This window comes from Octopus bimaculoides, chromosome 2 (assembly GCF_046866305.1).
Source record: "Octopus bimaculoides isolate indiv1 chromosome 2, ASM4686630v1, whole genome shotgun sequence".
NCBI lineage: Eukaryota > Metazoa > Mollusca > Cephalopoda > Octopoda > Octopodidae > Octopus > Octopus bimaculoides.
Genome location: NC_142929.1, coordinates 181,678,417 through 181,695,511, shown reverse-complemented (window position 1 = coordinate 181,695,511; position 17,095 = coordinate 181,678,417). Strand labels below are relative to the sequence as shown.

At 33.3% G+C, this 17,095-nt stretch overlaps 1 protein-coding gene across 50 annotated transcripts in view; it reads left to right on the top strand.

Annotated features, from left to right (window-relative positions):
* LOC106880780 (CUGBP Elav-like family member 1-B) overlaps positions 1-17,095 on the top strand; it is a 229,382-nt gene that overhangs the window by 94,943 nt on the left and 117,344 nt on the right. For 19 of the 50 annotated variants that reach the window (XR_001410782.3, XM_089348142.1, XM_089348138.1 and 16 more), the window contains 7 exons: positions 4,618-4,650; positions 8,863-8,994; positions 12,177-12,256; positions 13,059-13,196; positions 13,290-13,374; positions 14,176-14,247; positions 16,001-16,204. Coding sequence is in view for 47 of the 50 variants with exons in the window: in XM_089348142.1 (XP_089204268.1) it covers positions 4,618-4,650; positions 8,863-8,994; positions 12,177-12,256; positions 13,059-13,196; positions 13,290-13,374; positions 14,176-14,247; positions 16,001-16,204 (744 nt within the window). In the remaining 3 variants the exon portion in view is untranslated. The remainder of the gene's footprint in view (positions 1-4,617; positions 4,651-8,862; positions 8,995-12,176; positions 12,257-13,058; positions 13,197-13,289; positions 13,375-14,175; positions 14,248-16,000; positions 16,205-17,095) is intronic. The other 31 variants (XR_016240834.1, XR_016240833.1, XM_089348164.1 and 28 more) reach the window with 3 other exon arrangements.

Below are 17,095 nucleotides of genomic sequence, written 5' to 3'. Positions count from 1 at the left end.
GTAAAACTTTGTGTTCATTCTTGCAGGGGTGACGAATGCAGTCAATGCAGTTTAGGAATCTCCCGAGGAAGACTATTATTATTTTTAACATAGGTATAAGACTTGAAATTTGGTGGGGAGAGTTAAGTCAATTAAATCGATCCCAGAGCTTGACTGGTACTTTAGAGTTGACTATGGTATGATTTGATCTCAGAACATAAAAAACCGAGACAAATACCGCAAAGCATTTCATTTAATGCTCCGACATTGCTAAAGTAGTGCTCCAGTATGGCCACAGTCAAATGACTGAAACAAATAAAAGAATGCACCCTGAAGATAATAAAATTAATACCCGTTTTTCCAACCTTGTTTGTGCAACTGCTTTTAAACTTAGACAAGACTTTGTGAGTGTCTGGATATCCTTCTTGGTGTCTTGCTTCACAACCACATAGGTTTCAAATTCAGTTTCATTGTGCAGCGCATTGAGCAGATGCCTTCAACTGTATCCCAAGCTGAGCAATCATATCCTGTGAAAACCTATCTGGCCATTGTATTGTAGCCTGGTGTTGCCATCCGGTTTCACCAGTCCTCAGTCAAATCGTCCAACCCATGCTAGCATGGAAAGCGGACGTTAAACGATGATGATGTTCACTGGGTTGGAAAAATTTTTTTTTTTTTGAAACAAGTGAGGATGTTTGACCATAAAAAAATCGGTGTCACTGAATTGCATCTGACCTATGCAATCATGGAAAAGTGGACATTTAATGATGATGTATTCCATGTGCAGTAGAAGATAAACATAACTGCTTGTCGATTGGTGTTAATGCAATAAACACACACACACACACACACACACACACACACACACACACACACACACACACACACACACACACACACACACACACAGAGTGGGTTTCTGTCTTCTGCCAAATTTAATTTGTAAAGCATTGATTAACCTGAGGATATAGTACAGGACACTTATCCAATGTGCCATGCATTGGTCACAGATTCTCAGATTGTGAAGTGAGATTCTTAACCACACAATGCTACCATCTGTTAATAGTTAAGATTCAGCTTTGGTAGTAGGCCACAAATGTTAGGGTAGACAGGGATGTTGTTGACACTATTTCATTGTTATTTTATTGACTCCACATTGAAAGACAAGCAATAGGAGGAGGAATCAGACAGTATGTCACTGGTAATGCTGCTACTATTTAAATGCTTTCAGTTATAATAGAACAGTGATCTGAAGTACAATTAACAGTTTACATACAAGCTTATATCACAGTAAAAGAGTACTTATGACTTGCTTGAATATTAATTATCAAATTTGGATGGCAGTGTAATGTGTGTTTGTGTGTGTATACATTTTTTAATCCTTTAGTATTCAGATTACTCCTTCAAATGTAATGCTTTATTTTATAGAATGACATAAAGTAGTTGTGAGAGGCTTGATCTGCTAGTTTGAACTTGAGACAAATAGATTATTTGGGCAGGATGGCTGATTTAAATGCTAAAGGGTTAAAGTCTTATCACAAAAGTGTTTTCCTTTTTTTTTTTTGTCAGTAATTGTTGCTTAGCTTGTGTGCAAAACATAAGATTTGGTTGTGGAAAGGCGTCTCTTTAAGCCATTAATTATATAAGTGAAATGGCTTTAAAAATACCAGTAATGAAGTAATAAGAGTTGAGCATCAACAGCTATTTTGTGTACTTTGGCAATCCCTGTACTATCAATAACATTGCTAGTTACTCTTCATTGTGAAGTCTGTAATGATTGCATGAAAATGTATGTGGTTGAAATTATGGCAATGTTTTTGTCTATTTTAATGAGTTATGAACATTTTGTTATTTCAAGTTCATTCCATACTTGCGTGTCTATACACGTGTACATGTATATCATTGTGCCAATTTACAGATGACATTTTATTACTCTTCTATTTCAAATGACTTTACATATCATAAATCACCACAGTCTCTGCTATTTTTTTCCTGATTTGTAATTAGCTCATTATTTTAGGAACTTTCTATATTCAGAGATTGTATACACTGAAGGTTTTTCTTTCATATACTTGAGTGTTTTAATTGAAATATGGGGATGCTATTTTTTGTTTCTGTGGAAAATAGTATCAAACTTTTACTGTTGATCAGAAGAATCTTATTTTTTTCTCTTATATTACAATATCTTATATAGTGAAATATAGTACTGTTGTGAAATAATCAGTTCTTTTGGAAATCTAAAGATATTTGGTAGTATGATTAAAGTGACAAATCTTGGTATATATTTTTTTCATATTCAACTCAAGTGTATGGAATCTTTTCACTGTCCTGTATTCAGTGGAAGCTTTACATTGTCTCTTAGCATGGAATGTCAAACATTTATGACTCATGTCTGTCTGCAAAATATAAACACTTGATTTTGTAGTTTCTAGGAAAGGCCTTTTTCCCCCCTTCTCTATATCTGTGTTCCTCTATCTTCCTCTTCAAACAGCAACCTGTGTGATAAGAGAGTTGTTAGTGAAGCTAAATATAGGCTAAATTGCACCATTCTATATACTCATCTTCCAGTATTTATTGTTCTTTTGAGCTGAAAAATTAATGTGAAATTTAAAAAAATGTTCAGCTGATTAAATATGAAATGTATTTTTAATTTGCTGTTTTATAAATATTATATTTTTAGATGAATCATTAGAAAAGAATGTTCTATGTATTCATTTTTTTAGCAGTGTTCATGTCTCTGTTTGTGTCTCTATAGGCAGTACTCTCCAGTTGTGATTTAGTCACAGTTTAGTAATTATTAATGGCTGATTGACTGAGGTTTCGGACAGCTCATATGAAAGTCATACTTTCTTGAATCAGATCTGAAAATAAGCAAAGCATTGCTGCTTCTCTACCTGTCTAAATCACTAGATTTAACAGCCCATGCTAATTCAACAGTGAAGTGTAAACTACAAAAAATTGAAGTGAATGAAAATTTTAAATTATAAAAATTAAAAAAAAAAAATATATATTTTTGATTGATATTTTGATGGGTTGCCATATGGGTAAAAATGAGGACTATCTATAGGTAGTAGCTTGGAACAAAGTTTGGAATAAGTCTCATATGAGTTAGTTATATGTCCTTGTTCAAAATGATTAGGAAAACTTAAGGAAATTTTAATTAATTTGATGTTGAAATAAAATATAATTTTTTATAATTATAGCTATATCTATATCAGCTGTTAAAAAATTGCTGTAACACTTCAGTTTTGATCACTTCAATCATTTCTATACGATGTAGTATATCTTCATTTAGTAACATCTGTTAAGCTGTGCAATGAGGATTGCACTAAAGTGAGATAGTGCAGTGGTTACAATATTTTCACTACAGTTCTGGAGTTCAAATCTACTACTGGCAGCTCTTTTCATAGAGACTTACTTGGTTGGCATTTATAGGAGGTTGTATAGTCTCAAACTAATCTACCTAGCCATTAGATATATAGCATATATATGCAGCCCCAGACAAGGTTTACTTTGCTGTCAGTCTTTGTATTATCTCAGGCCATAGTCTAGCTGTTTAGAATAGCTACTATTTCAACCTCATACATTTCTGTTTTCGTAAATTTACCATTGGATGTGGACTTTTGATTCTAATCATGAACAGTTGTAGTGAATGGTCTATCCACACTAAATAGGTGGATATAGTCAGTTTTGAGACACTTTCCCCATTACATTGAATGGCTTTTGGTATCTGTTTTCACCTTTCAGTTTCAATAAAGTAGTGTTAAGACTGATCAAACAGGTATGTGATTGACAAAAGTTAATGTTTGTTCTTGGATGTTCAGCATTAGTTTATAGTGGAAGAAATTCTGGATTTTGGCATTCCTTTTGGTTTGAGAATTATCTTGTAACCACAGAACATGTATATATTAGCAGATAATAATATTAGTTGTTAGTTTAGGTATATGCATCACGATCTATTTAAATTAGAGACTAGATTCATGTTATTAACAGCATTGGAAAACAACAGCTTGCCAAAATTTAAAATTTCTTCTCATTACTGTTAACTGAAATCCATACATGTTCTTCTTTATGTACTGCCAGACTTGTACAAACTGCTGTGTGGAAGTAGCAGTGTAAATCGCAGAGTTTTATTTGATTTTTTTAATTAATTTTTTTTTTTTTCAACTATTCCACACAAAGTTGTACATGATGTTTAATTCCAATGCTAAAGCTAGCTATACATTGTTGTAAAAGAGTGACTGAAAATTTATGTAAAATGACAACTGCTGATTACTTTATATTAATCAGTAAAAGATAATGTTCAAGATAGTCAAAATTGTGTCAGTGGTCACTTTGCTTTACATTCAGTTGGCTGACAGTTTCCTTACAGAAATATAAATCAAAAAATATATATGTTGAGAAATTAAATTACTTAAAGTAAAAGGTTGAAAATGTTAACCTGATGAAATTATCTGTGTTCGTTTAGATCATTATGGTAATCTTATGTAGTAGACACCTTGTCACTAATACTTCTTGGACATTATTTTTCCTCTCATCATTCAAAATTCTTCTGGTTGTTTCAGTCACTTTGATGTCCTGTTCTTTGCCATAGTGTCAAAGTTGTTTTGTCTATATAATGGTTACTTTTTTTTTTAGGTATCAACGGAGTACCCAGATTTGGGGCTAAAGGTATCGTATTGATTTTTTTGGTAGTCTTTTTAAACAGCAAGATTTTGGGATATTGTTGATATAGATGTTGCTCAATGTCGTTGTGTAGCTAGTTTTGATGAAAGAAAAAAAACTTCCTTGCTTTTTTGATAAGTGCTTGTATTCCTTTCTTGATGGTCTTATACAATCCTTTTGTGATCTTATGCAGCTTAAGAACATGTGTTCTATTTATTATATTGATTTAATTTTAAAAGCAGGAATTAATAGTTTACTTGCTCTACAAATATCCTGACATTAAACGTTTCCTATTCAGTGTTGTCATCTGCTGGCTCGTTCGTTTTAGATGAGAAACCCTTTTCAAACTTACTACAAAGGATTTTGTCGTGTTTCATTATCTGTCTTGGCTGCTCTTCTTAGCTAGTCCTTCATACAAACTATATCAATGATATATCGTAATGCCTTAGTAAGGTTTCATTTTCTCTTTTTTTTTTTTGGTTCTTGTTTCCACACATTTAATTAGTCATACGAAAGTTTTATAAACCATTGACTAGGTTATTACATAATAAAAATTTCTGATGCTCACTTTGTAATTTGGTGGGGTAAGATATATCATTTAAGATGAAGCCATGTTACATTAGCCCTCACATTTAATGCCTGACAGTACTCTTTACTTGGATACCTAAGTAATGATGGTTTCTGAATTTTTTTCTTGGACAGTTCTGCAGAATTATATATTTTGTACATAAGGTTATCATATCAGAGTTTAGGTTTAAACCCACCTTTTAAATATGGTATTTATATGGTCTTTTAGATGGATCTTAATTTGTGTTTTTGTAGCAGCCTGTTCTCAGTCAGTTATGAAGTGTGTATGTTTATCCAACCCATACTAGCATGAAAAACCAGACACGAAAATGTTGTACAAGTGTGCATGTATCTTTACTTTATGGGACACCACTGTATACTTCTGAAGTTTACAATTCTACTCATCATAATTATGTTACACATCCAAGTACCTCACAATGTGGTAAAAAAATAATTCTATTTCAGAATTCAACTTGTTGAATCATAATTGCTTTTGTCTGGATTTTGTTTCTACAAACTTATGTATTTTCACCATAGTCATCTAATTGTGGTTACAAGTCTTCTTTGTTAGCACTACTAAGACAAGGGTTAGTGGAAACTTTCTACATAGTCTTCTTAGGCATTCACACTTTGGCTGGCTGACTGGCATTTGTTCCTGGAGCATTGGAAACAAAGCATTAACATGTGCACACATGCTGGCATGTACACACATGCTGGCATGTACACACACACGCACACACTTTCTGCATTTTGACAAAATTATTTTATTGTTTATCTCTTCACAATTATGGTTTTTAAAAAGTTCTAGACTCAATTCAGAATGACAGCACTAGATTTTAGTTTCATATTTATTCCAGAATGTTATCTGATGGTCTTGTATTGTCTGCAACTATGAGGTTAGGTATTCAAACTACTCTTTCTTATGTAGAAAAGCCAAATAGGTAAATAGAATTTGAAGTAAATGGCTGTGGAGTGCAGTATATTGACAACTGGTTCATCTCTCATGATTTGTATTTTGATTCACGGGATAGTTTTAATGAACTGTGGTTGGTGATGTAATGCAAGTGACCTCACTGTTGTAATAGCTGTTTTTGGCAATGTTATCTTTAAGTATCCTAAAAGAATTATACAAATCCTACCATTTAGCTTTTATCACACTTAAATGTATAGTTAAAATATTAATTGCTGCCATTCATACTGTTGTGTATGTTTGTAGAAAGTAAACAATCCTGTTTTCAAAATACTTACCTTGCTTCTATTAATATCCTATCCTTGCTGTCTAAACAGTCTATCTACTTCATCATTTCAATTCTCAATTGTTCTTCCAGCTATTGCTGTATGTTGTAGTTCCCTCCAACTCATCTTGTTTTCTCAACTTAATCATTTTCTTTTGGAATCTGAAACTTCACATGGTATTGGTGGCATCTTTTATGCAGTATAGGAAACAAATATGTATCATATAGTTTTACCCATTTTACATGTTTTGTTAAATGCTGTAGCAGTTTACTTTATGTTAACATTTATGTATTATTTTTTTTATTCTGACTCTATGTTAATACCTTTACACATTCTTCTTCTTCTTCACAAAAATCATTTAGTAAATATATAATGGATTTACATTATCCATTTTTATTTTTTGTATTCTCTGCTTAAAACTATAAACAAAATTTGTATTAGTCTCAATGTTCTTTAACTTTTATTAGATTGGTTATGATTACTTCATATTCAGTGGTCTTTTGTTATGCTAGTTAAACTTTCACACCCTGCTCTTGATCATTCTCATGAGACTGATAACCGTACATTAGTCTTGATTATCTTTGTCACTCTAGTTAGACTAATTACTCTGTACGTTGGTCTCATTTGTCTTTATCGCTAACTAGATTGATTACTTTGTACATTAGTTTTGATGGTCTTTGTTACTCTCATTAGACTGATTACTTTGTACATTAGTCGTAGTCTTCACCACTCTCATTTGACTGATTACTCTCTACATCAGCCTCAGTGGTCTTTGTCACTCTAGCTAGACTGATTTTCCCCTACGTTGGTCTTGGCTTTTGTCACTAGTTAGATTGAATATTTTTTGTACACGACTAACAATAGTAAAACTCTTGTCATAATTTATCAGAAACTTGAACTATATTTTTTGAACAAGGTAGACTGTGTTGATCAGACATGCACATAGGACAATAAAGGTATATAATGGTAACATGTATGTTAATATCTTTGCAATCAAGGGATAGTAATCATCTTTAATTAGTTTTAATTAATTTACTTATGCATTTACAGTTGAATGTTGATCAGAACTGATTTGGCTGAACAATGATTGGTTAGCTGGTAAAATACTTGTGTTGATTGCATTATATTGTCTCTGAGCTAAAAATTGTTTGTTTTGTCTGTCATTATATTTACCAGTTGTTTGTTCCAACTAATTAACTAAATTCTCAACAAATATGAGGAATATTTGCCATTCAGCTGCAATCAAAAAGAATCAATATTTTCATCTACTAAATGGTTTCACAGCTTGATATTATCTGTCAGAGAGCCAGGAAATATTTGTCCTGTCCAATATTGTAATATTGATTAGAAAAGTTTTTATCTTTTAGAAGGTTAGCATTTCATGTTTAATTGCAGTGTGTTACAAGTTTTTAGTTTTTAACATTTTGTTCTGCATAATTTGAACACAGAGCTGAAAGAAATGATCTTACTTAGATCTGTTATTGGCATTATGAAAGTTTGTGTTACAGCATATCCTTAGGTGTGATATTGATATCTTTCATCTGGCATTCAATGACATTGGCAGTGTCATGTACGATATTAGGAGCTCACAGAATTGCCCGAGCATCAGGAAAAATGCTTTGTGGTATTTCTTCCGGCTGATTACATTCTTAGTTCAACTTCTGCCAAGATCATCTTTGCCTTCCATCCTTTTGAGGTTGATAAATAAAATATCATTGAAGTATCGGGGTCAATGGAATGAATTAACCTCCTCCCCTCGGGATTGCCGATAGACTTGTGATTTTATTTCTCTTATATTTTTTAAGTCTGTATCTCATTTTGTTGACTAAAAATATTCAGCTTCATCAAATGTATGTATTTGTTAGAGGCTATGTTAGAAATATCATTTAATTTTATTTCATTTATATTCTACTGGGAAATTATAGAAGTTTACGCCTTAATGAAAAGTATATTGTTATCAAGTCTAAATAAACAATGAAAAAAATTCTTTGTTATTATGAAGAAGTGATGACATTGATGTTGGGTGTTTATAAAGCAGCTTTCAGTTTTTGGTGTAAAATTAGAGCTTTGCTTCATAATAGGAAAATATTCAACATGTACCTGTTTTCTGTTAATCTATTTTATTTGTATTATGAAAATATATCTATTGTTAGCTTATACCTTAAATTAAGCTTATTTGTCTCACCTTTCTTTTACTTCAAGTTATATATAAATATATCAATGGCATAATTTGCCATTATAAATGCATAAATGGCATATTGACTCCACTAAAGTTACTACGACCTTTTTATGGATGGATTGTTTAATTTATGGAATAGTTTGAGGGTTACATTTTTCTGGCAGTGTAAACTAGCTAAGCATCATTGACATTGTGTATTACTATTTCTTTAAAAATTCTATTTCTTATGTTTGCAGTTGAAGAAAGGAAGCTGTTTGTTGGTATGATCTCAAAGAAATACAATGAAAGTGATATACGGATATTGTTTTCTAACTATGGATCAATAGAGGATTGTACAGTATTAAGAGACCAAAGTGGGCAAAGTAAAGGTAAGTGCCAACATTTTTCTCACCACTTTTTCTCTTATAATACCAGTGTCAGGTTGGTGGAGGGGAACAAAAACCAAATGTATTAGAATAATTTAGAGCAACATTTTTATACTTGCGATGGTTACAGAGTAAATCCTGTGTTTTAATGGAAACCTTTTTTTTTTCCCCCTTGGATAAACCTCTCTTGAGGTTGTATGAAATTTCAAACGTCTTTGTTGTTTCAACTACTGCTTTTGCTGTAGAAGCTAACTGTATTTGTAAAAGAAATAATCATGTATGTAGAAGACACTGCACTTGTTAAAAAGAAAAGAAACAATCGGTCTGACAAGAGTAGCTTAGGTTTGCATTTTACTGAGACTTTGTTAAAGGTTTTGAGAAAATACAGGACTTAAGTGATAAGGATGAAATGCATTAAATGATGGAAAATTGTTAATCAGTAGAATAAGGCTTCCAGAGATAACAAGCCTTAACTGCAGGATGTTTTTCTTTTTTTTTTTTTCAATTGAATTCTTAGTTTTTGTTTTAACATTTCTCAGATTTTAATTTTGTATTTATATTTTAATGTTTTCTTTACTACAAATATCATAGCCCTCTTTATCATCACATGGTTGTTTTTTTTCTTTAAATCTAATTTTTCATTGGGTTGGGTGAGATATATTGAGGCAATATGCTGTATCCTCACCGATCCCCCCCTCCCCACGCTACCATATTTCTCTGGTTGCTGTTTATTGAACTGAGACAATATCACCATTGCCTGTGTGGTATCAATGCTAAGACAACTGCACACATATGCTTGTGTGTGTTTATTTGACAGCATTTGATCATTGTAAATGAATGCCATTCATTTCCTATATTCCGTGAAACATCTTGCCATGGGAAAATATTACCTTGAATGGTGATAGGTAAGGGTTGATGGCAGCATGAGCATCCACCTGTAGAAAGTCTGCTTCAATAGACTGTCCATCTCATGCAAGCGCAGAAAAGTGGATGTTAAAATAACGATGTTGATATATCATTCTGTATTGTGATAGGAGGGCACACTAGAGTGTTAGAAATGAAATTTCTCTGGTTTTTCAATTTGTTTAATGTGAAAGGTTATTCTTATAAACTAAGACACAAAGATGAATCTACTTTTAAATTGTATAATAATTGCTGCTCATTCATTGCATCTTGTCTACTGACGGTGGATTCTAAAAAAAATATATATTGTTTTGGTGGGAATTTGTAAAAGAAATACTTTTACCAATGCAGTTGGTCAGTACCAATAAAACTAGCTTTTGCAGTAAATTGCCATCCATGTTCCATTTACATTGAATTTTAATTTAAATTAACGAACTTTCTAGTGCAGTTATTTCAAAGAGTAAAGAACTGGTAATCTGCTAGCTGACTCTTTGTTATGCTTAGCTGTTTTGAATAATGTTAGTTTTGTTTCATGCAGTGTTCTTTCATGTGAAGATACATAATGTTGGATAAACGTTATAATTCGTAATTTCAAACCATAATGTATTTGAAGATGTAAATCAATTAGTTGTTGCCATAACACAGTGTGAAACAATAAATGTTTATATTTGCAGAAACAGTACACAACTTATAGTCCCAATTATGAAAGATTATTTAGTGTTTAGAAAGAACAGAAAAAACAGCTAATTTTCAGATGGTAATTAGTTTCAGTACACACAGAATTAAGGACAAAAACTGTTCACTTCGCTAATTTGGTCAGGATTTAAATTCATAGAAAGAGATGTTGTGATAAAATTGAGATTAATCTATGCTAGACACTGCAAACAGTGACATAAGATCTGTACCAATACAAACCCCATTTCCTTTTTTTAAAGCTATATCTGCCTGCAGATCCTCAGATTTGAGTGAGATTAATGCTTAATATCCTGCTTAAACAGTTACAAGATGATGGCTGAAGAAAACCTTGTGTACAGGGGAATAATTCCAGAGGACCATAGTCATTAGTATGAATGGGAATACCATATATGTGATGAAAGTTTGAGAGATGCGTGTGTTCGGAGTGCTAAGTGAAAGTACCATGAAAGTAGCCATCTCTGAGAAGCAGAGGCCACTGTAGAAAGAAAGCCAGGAGACTGTGAACTTGATGTTGGTTTCTACTGGCCAGTGATTTCATATCAATCAGTCCAAAAACATTTCTTTGGATACAGTGAGAGATGTCTGTGTGTGTGTGTGTGTGTAACAGCAGCATTGTGGTAGTTGTCTGAGAAGTTGTAATTGTCCATTATAGTTCTCATCTGAATCTTGTAAATCTTTAGTTGTTGAGGGTGGAAGTATTTTCTATTCCGGGAAAGAAAGGCTGGTCTTTGCAATGTTGAAGCTGTCTATTTACCAAGAGAGATCCTCAGCGGTAGTTGTGGCCTGGCTTTTGAAGCAGGAGTGCAGTAATGTTATTTCAATACATATATGTAGTTATTGTGATTCTGTTGTTGTTGGAGGAGACAACATTGGCATGACTTGATCAGATGAAGTATACAGGTTCTCTGTTCATGGAGTCAGCGCAGGTTTATCATGAGGTGCTTAGGTTGCATTTGGATGATGCTTGGGTAGAGAAGCTTAAGTTGTGGCATTATCTGCTGTAAATGTTGTTAGTGATAACAAGTAGGTTGTTGGTATGATAGAAGAGGGTGGTGGACAGAACTGGACCCTGGACATTACCAATGGTGATATTTGAATCAGATGAAGCAAATCAAAGACAGCTCAATCAGCATGGGCTATGATAATGCAGTCTGTTAGGAAGCTGCCATTCCAAGAGATGGAAGATGGGTAAAGCCCATTGTCAGGAGATGCACATATCAGGCACAACTGAAAGCTTTCTAATGTTGAAGGCAACAGTGCTGCTTTCATTTCTTTGAGAGGAGAGGTCACTGGAGAAGGAAATAGAGTATCTTGCCTGTAGTACATCTGGCTTTGAAGAAGGAAAGAGATGTTAGAGCTGATTAACAGCTGTCTCTTGCTTTTGAGTTATTGAGCAGTGTCATAGGGGCAAGCTTTGAGGTAAATTGAGATTAGTGAAAGGGTCATTGTCAGGGCTCCAATATCCATCCTTACTTGGGTAATCAACATTAGATGTTATTTATTTACTATTTGGTATTGGCTACTTCTTTTAATGTTATTTTGTTGTAAAATATATTTCCTATCACATACCATTTTTTTTTATCCAGGTTGTGCATTTGTTACATTTAATAACCGACAGAGTGCTCAGAATGCCATCAAAAATATGCATCATTCACAAACAATGGAGGTTGGTATATAGTTATATTTTCCATTTTAAATAATGATTTTATTCCAGTAACTTACAAATATTTCCCATTAATTTCTATTATTTAACTTCAATTTTAGTAAAATTTTTGTAGAAGAGATGTCAGTTTGTAGGCAGTTCTACTATATTGGCTCAGATTCCTTTACTAGTTTTACTCATTGGATTATGGCAACGTCAAGGTTTTTTAGTCAGTCATGTGAACCCCACTACTTATTTCTTTTAGGGTATTTTGTCAATCCCTATGATGGCTGCTAAGTTGGGTTTTGGTGTAAAGGGACATAACTTGATACGTTGAAAAACAAAAACTTATGCAATCTCACACGTGCAGAAAGGCCTTGTATGGTTTCTGTCTCTCAAATTCTACTTACAAGTTTCACTTGCAAAATATACTGCAGATGGCAGTTGCCTTAGGTGCCACACAATGGAATTCAACCCAGAACCACATGGGTGCAAAGCAATTCTCTTAACCATATGGTTATGCCTGCATCCAGAGAAACAGAAATAAGAATAATTTCCTCAGTACTTTATTTATATTTTGCATAAATCCATCTTTGTAGCAGCCTTGAATTAATTGTTAGATGCATTAACTAATATCTAAACAAATTGCTACTAAAATCCGTTTTTCATGGCAGTTTCATTCCATGTGATACAGCTAAAAATATTAATCGATTAGTTACATGCTCAGTGCATTATTGTCATAACTGTCTTGATTAAGTAAAGCGGTTAACTTGTGAAACATCTGTTATTAATAGTAATTGATGTATATTTGTAAATTTTGTTGCAGGGGTGTTCTTCACCATTGGTGGTAAAGTTTGCAGATACTCAGAGGGAAAAAGAAGCTAAAAAACTGCAACAAATGAATGCTAATTTATGGAATTTGTCTTTGGGAGGTTTAGGTCCACTGGCCCCTCAGTATGTGTCGGTAAGTAACTGTGTCACTTCTGTTAGTTGTGATGTTATAGTGGATTCATAATTGCCATAAAATATACCCCAATTTCCATGTTTTTGTTTTTAGTTATTACAACAAGCAGCAGCTGGTAGTGGCGGCGGAGGTGGAGGTGGAAACATGGGGGGAGGATACGGTAATTTAGGTAATGTTGGTAAGTATATTTACTTTTCGTTCATGTGTGTGTATATATTTCTGCAGTGGTTTCTGCTTATTTACAATATTCTTATCATAACAACTATTGTCTACCCCTTGTTTATACATAGATATTACAGCCATACCACATGTCCAATACCACCCCTTCCCTTTCTACTGTTTTATACATGCTTGTTCACCACTACCTCCTCACCTACCATTTCTGTCACATATCTTGTATACTCACCTAATCTATTTAAACAACTCACCAAATGCAGTATTTACGTACATTCCTATAGAAATATAGCATTTATGCAATATGCTACACTTTTGCAAAAATGTAGGGCACACAAATATATTTTTATGTTTGAGGCGGGGACATAAGGGGAGAAAGGCTCTTATACTATGCTAACCTTTTCATCTGAAAGGTCAGCAGTTGATGGTTGCAGAAATAAATATCTACAGGGATGGAACTTTTGAGGAATAAGATGTGATAAGGAAATAGTTGGTGAGGTTGAAAGAGTTGGCCTTCTCTGTACTTGGATATTCTGCAGCATGACCATCTTCAGTATGATTCCCTTTCTCTCTCTGTGCATACACTCATGCGCACAATGTGGTGTTGCATTCTATTATGCGCACATTCATCCTCTGACCATTCTTAATCTGATGCTGTATGTATTTGTGTAAATATGTACATAATAGGTTTGTAGGTCTCGATAAATACCTATTAACAACCGTTTCATTTCTAATAATTTTGTTTCCATTTAGCTGCTCCTTGTTGAGGGTCTGCATATAAATTTGTTAATTGTTTCCTTTGAAGGCTTGAATACCATGGGTATCCAGCAGTTATTGACTGCTGCCGCTGCAGCTGCCGCAACTGGCAATAATCCAGGTAACTTTTCCTCTTATATTGAAATACTGTAATCTGCCTGCTTTTGAATTTGTTCAATTTTAACCTCTCATCTACAACTGTTTTTATTTGTATATTGTTGATTTAGCACGTAGCTCTTCACATGCTTTCGTTTATAACTCAACCTCCCATTGACTTAACTAGGTGTCATTAGCAGCTTCTTAATCTATTATTCTAACATAACCTGTTGGTTGTTTGTTGGCATTACTCCTGAGTGGCTGCTTAATGACCGAAAGGACTAGTATCAAAAGACAGGATTCTACTTTAACACACACATTTTGGAGGAGTTATTATAAGTTGATTATAATTTGATTTCTGTAATTTCTGATTTTTAAAAATAGTTTGAGAAAAGGATTTTTTTTGCCAAATGTGGTTTTCCACTATTTTTTTTTTTTTAACGTTGAAATCTGATTCTTAATTTTAAAAGCCTTATTATTTTTATTAAGTGTCTTTATCAAGTTTTGTAACTCATCATTCTACAAAATATGGGGTTTTTATAATTGAGTAGATTTCCTTATTAGTTTCTATTATAACAAGCACAATGTTAGCAATTATTATGAGAGGCACAATAGCTCTAATGTTCTTCACATGGGCATCAGTTTCTACTCCGGGCTTTCTACAGTAACAAGTTCTATTCCAACTTTCAGAGACATAGTAGTTGGTAAGACACTAACTGGTATAATGGGTTGTGCCAACAAGTGATTTAGCACTTACTGATATAGGGAAAAAAAGTGTATATAAAACAGTAAAAGAGTATTAGAAATGTTCATCGCATAGTTGTAGATTTTCCTTCATTTTGGCTCCATGTAAAATTGGATTAGAATTTGTCCTGTAATTTACTTAAACATTATTTCATCATTACTTTCAAAACATTTGTAATTTTACATGGAAATGATCTTTTTATTGTATTTTTCTTTACATTTATGTCTTCAATTTAAAGATATTTGAGAAAAAAATTATGACATTATCATTTTGCCCATGTTTACTCAGTTTAGTCTTTCTACTTTCCCCTATTGTCTGTTTAGTATTGTTTTTCTGTTTTTAGTACATGTAGTAATATCTAGAATTAGAATCATGTTGCTTATAGTCACTACTATTCCATTTATACCATCAAGCTGTTTTATATTTTTTAACTTTTGTACTTCAACTCCTTCATTACTTTTCAACGTTTATCTTCAAAGAATAAATACTTGTGGATGGTGAAAATTATTTTTTAATTTCCAGTGGAATTTTAATTGTTCATCAGTATAAATTCACATGCCATTGGTAACTCTTCAAACTATTTAAACATTAATATTTCAATGTTTGTCACTCTAATTTGGCTGACACTGTACATTGGTGTTAAAGATACCAGTTTACTCTATTTTGTATAAGATTTCTCCTTTAAACTTATTTCCATTCTATTGATCCACCATCCATCCTTAGGTGTTTTGTTTTGAAGGATGTCCAGACGGAACAATTGTGATGGCTTTCTCTCTTAATTACTGCTATTATCTGTAACCTTTGATTCATTACAAAAATATTTGTTTGTTTACACTGGCTGCTATTTGTGCTACAGTAATTACCATTTTAATATTTGATTTGAAATTTTCTTCTTTTTTTTTTTAAATATTTTATTCAATGTTTTTATTGTTCACAATGTTTCTTAGATTTGATTGTTTGTTGTTGTTGTTGCCGTTATTCTTTTGTCTGATATTCTGACACTTTGTTTTTCTGTGTCCTGTGTAACCTGCAGGCATACTGGCAGCCCTGGCTGGGTTAAACACTGGCAGTCTAACGAATAACAATGGTCCTTCTGCATACTCCCCTTCCTCCTCCTCCTCCACTACCTTGTCCACTGCTCCGTCTGCTGCAGCGACAGCGGCAGCCTTAGCGGCAGCAGCCACAATGGCGTCGCTGGGGGGAAGCAATAACAGTGGCTGTTCGTCAGCTGCAACAGGTACTTAAAACCTTCATCTTAACTGGTTTGCATTGATTTGACCAGCAATGGTGGAATGCTTTGGGTTTGGTTTGGCCATGCTCATGTTATGCAGCTGTCCTCATCACTGCAATCTTTACACATTCCCCCCTTTTCTCTTTCTCTCTCTTTCTCTCTCTCTCTCTCTCTCTCTTTCACTTTCACTTTCTTCTGGGATTGTCTTTGTATAGAAATAGCTAAATAGTTTTACCTGCCTTTTCATCCAGTCCTTATTAACTGAACTACTTTCCTGTGGGTCTCTTATCCTTGTCACTGCTGCCACCACTACCACCACCACTTCTACTATTCTTACATTGTAACTGCTTTTACTTACTAAACAATCATTTTCTTTTTTTCTTCTGTTAGCTTCCACTCCTTGTAAATATATGTTTCATTTACAAAATATATATTTACAGTTTAGTTAATGCTTGGTCACTGTTAGAAACATTCATATTTTAAATGAATTCTATTGCACTTCTACATTTAGTTAAGTGTTAACAATTGTACCAATTTGAGGAGTAAATTAATTACTCAGCAAAAATGACGTGTTTTGCCCTCAAAATTTTTATCCAGTTCTTTCCAATTTTATAAGTCTTATTTTATTTGTATCATATAAGGAAGGAATATGAAGTTGGTTGAGTATCCAGTAATCTCAACGGTCTCTTCATTTGACCACAAACAGTAGAAATGGGGCATATTGTGACCCAAGCAAGCTTAAAATAAGGAAAATTGTTTGACTTGAAAGATTTGGGGATTTGACTATCTTGTCACAGTCACCAAAGTGTAATTTACTGAACTGAATCAGTTTCATTTCATTGTGAACAGTATGTTGACTACAGTGGTCACTAGTAATTTGATCAAATACTATATTGG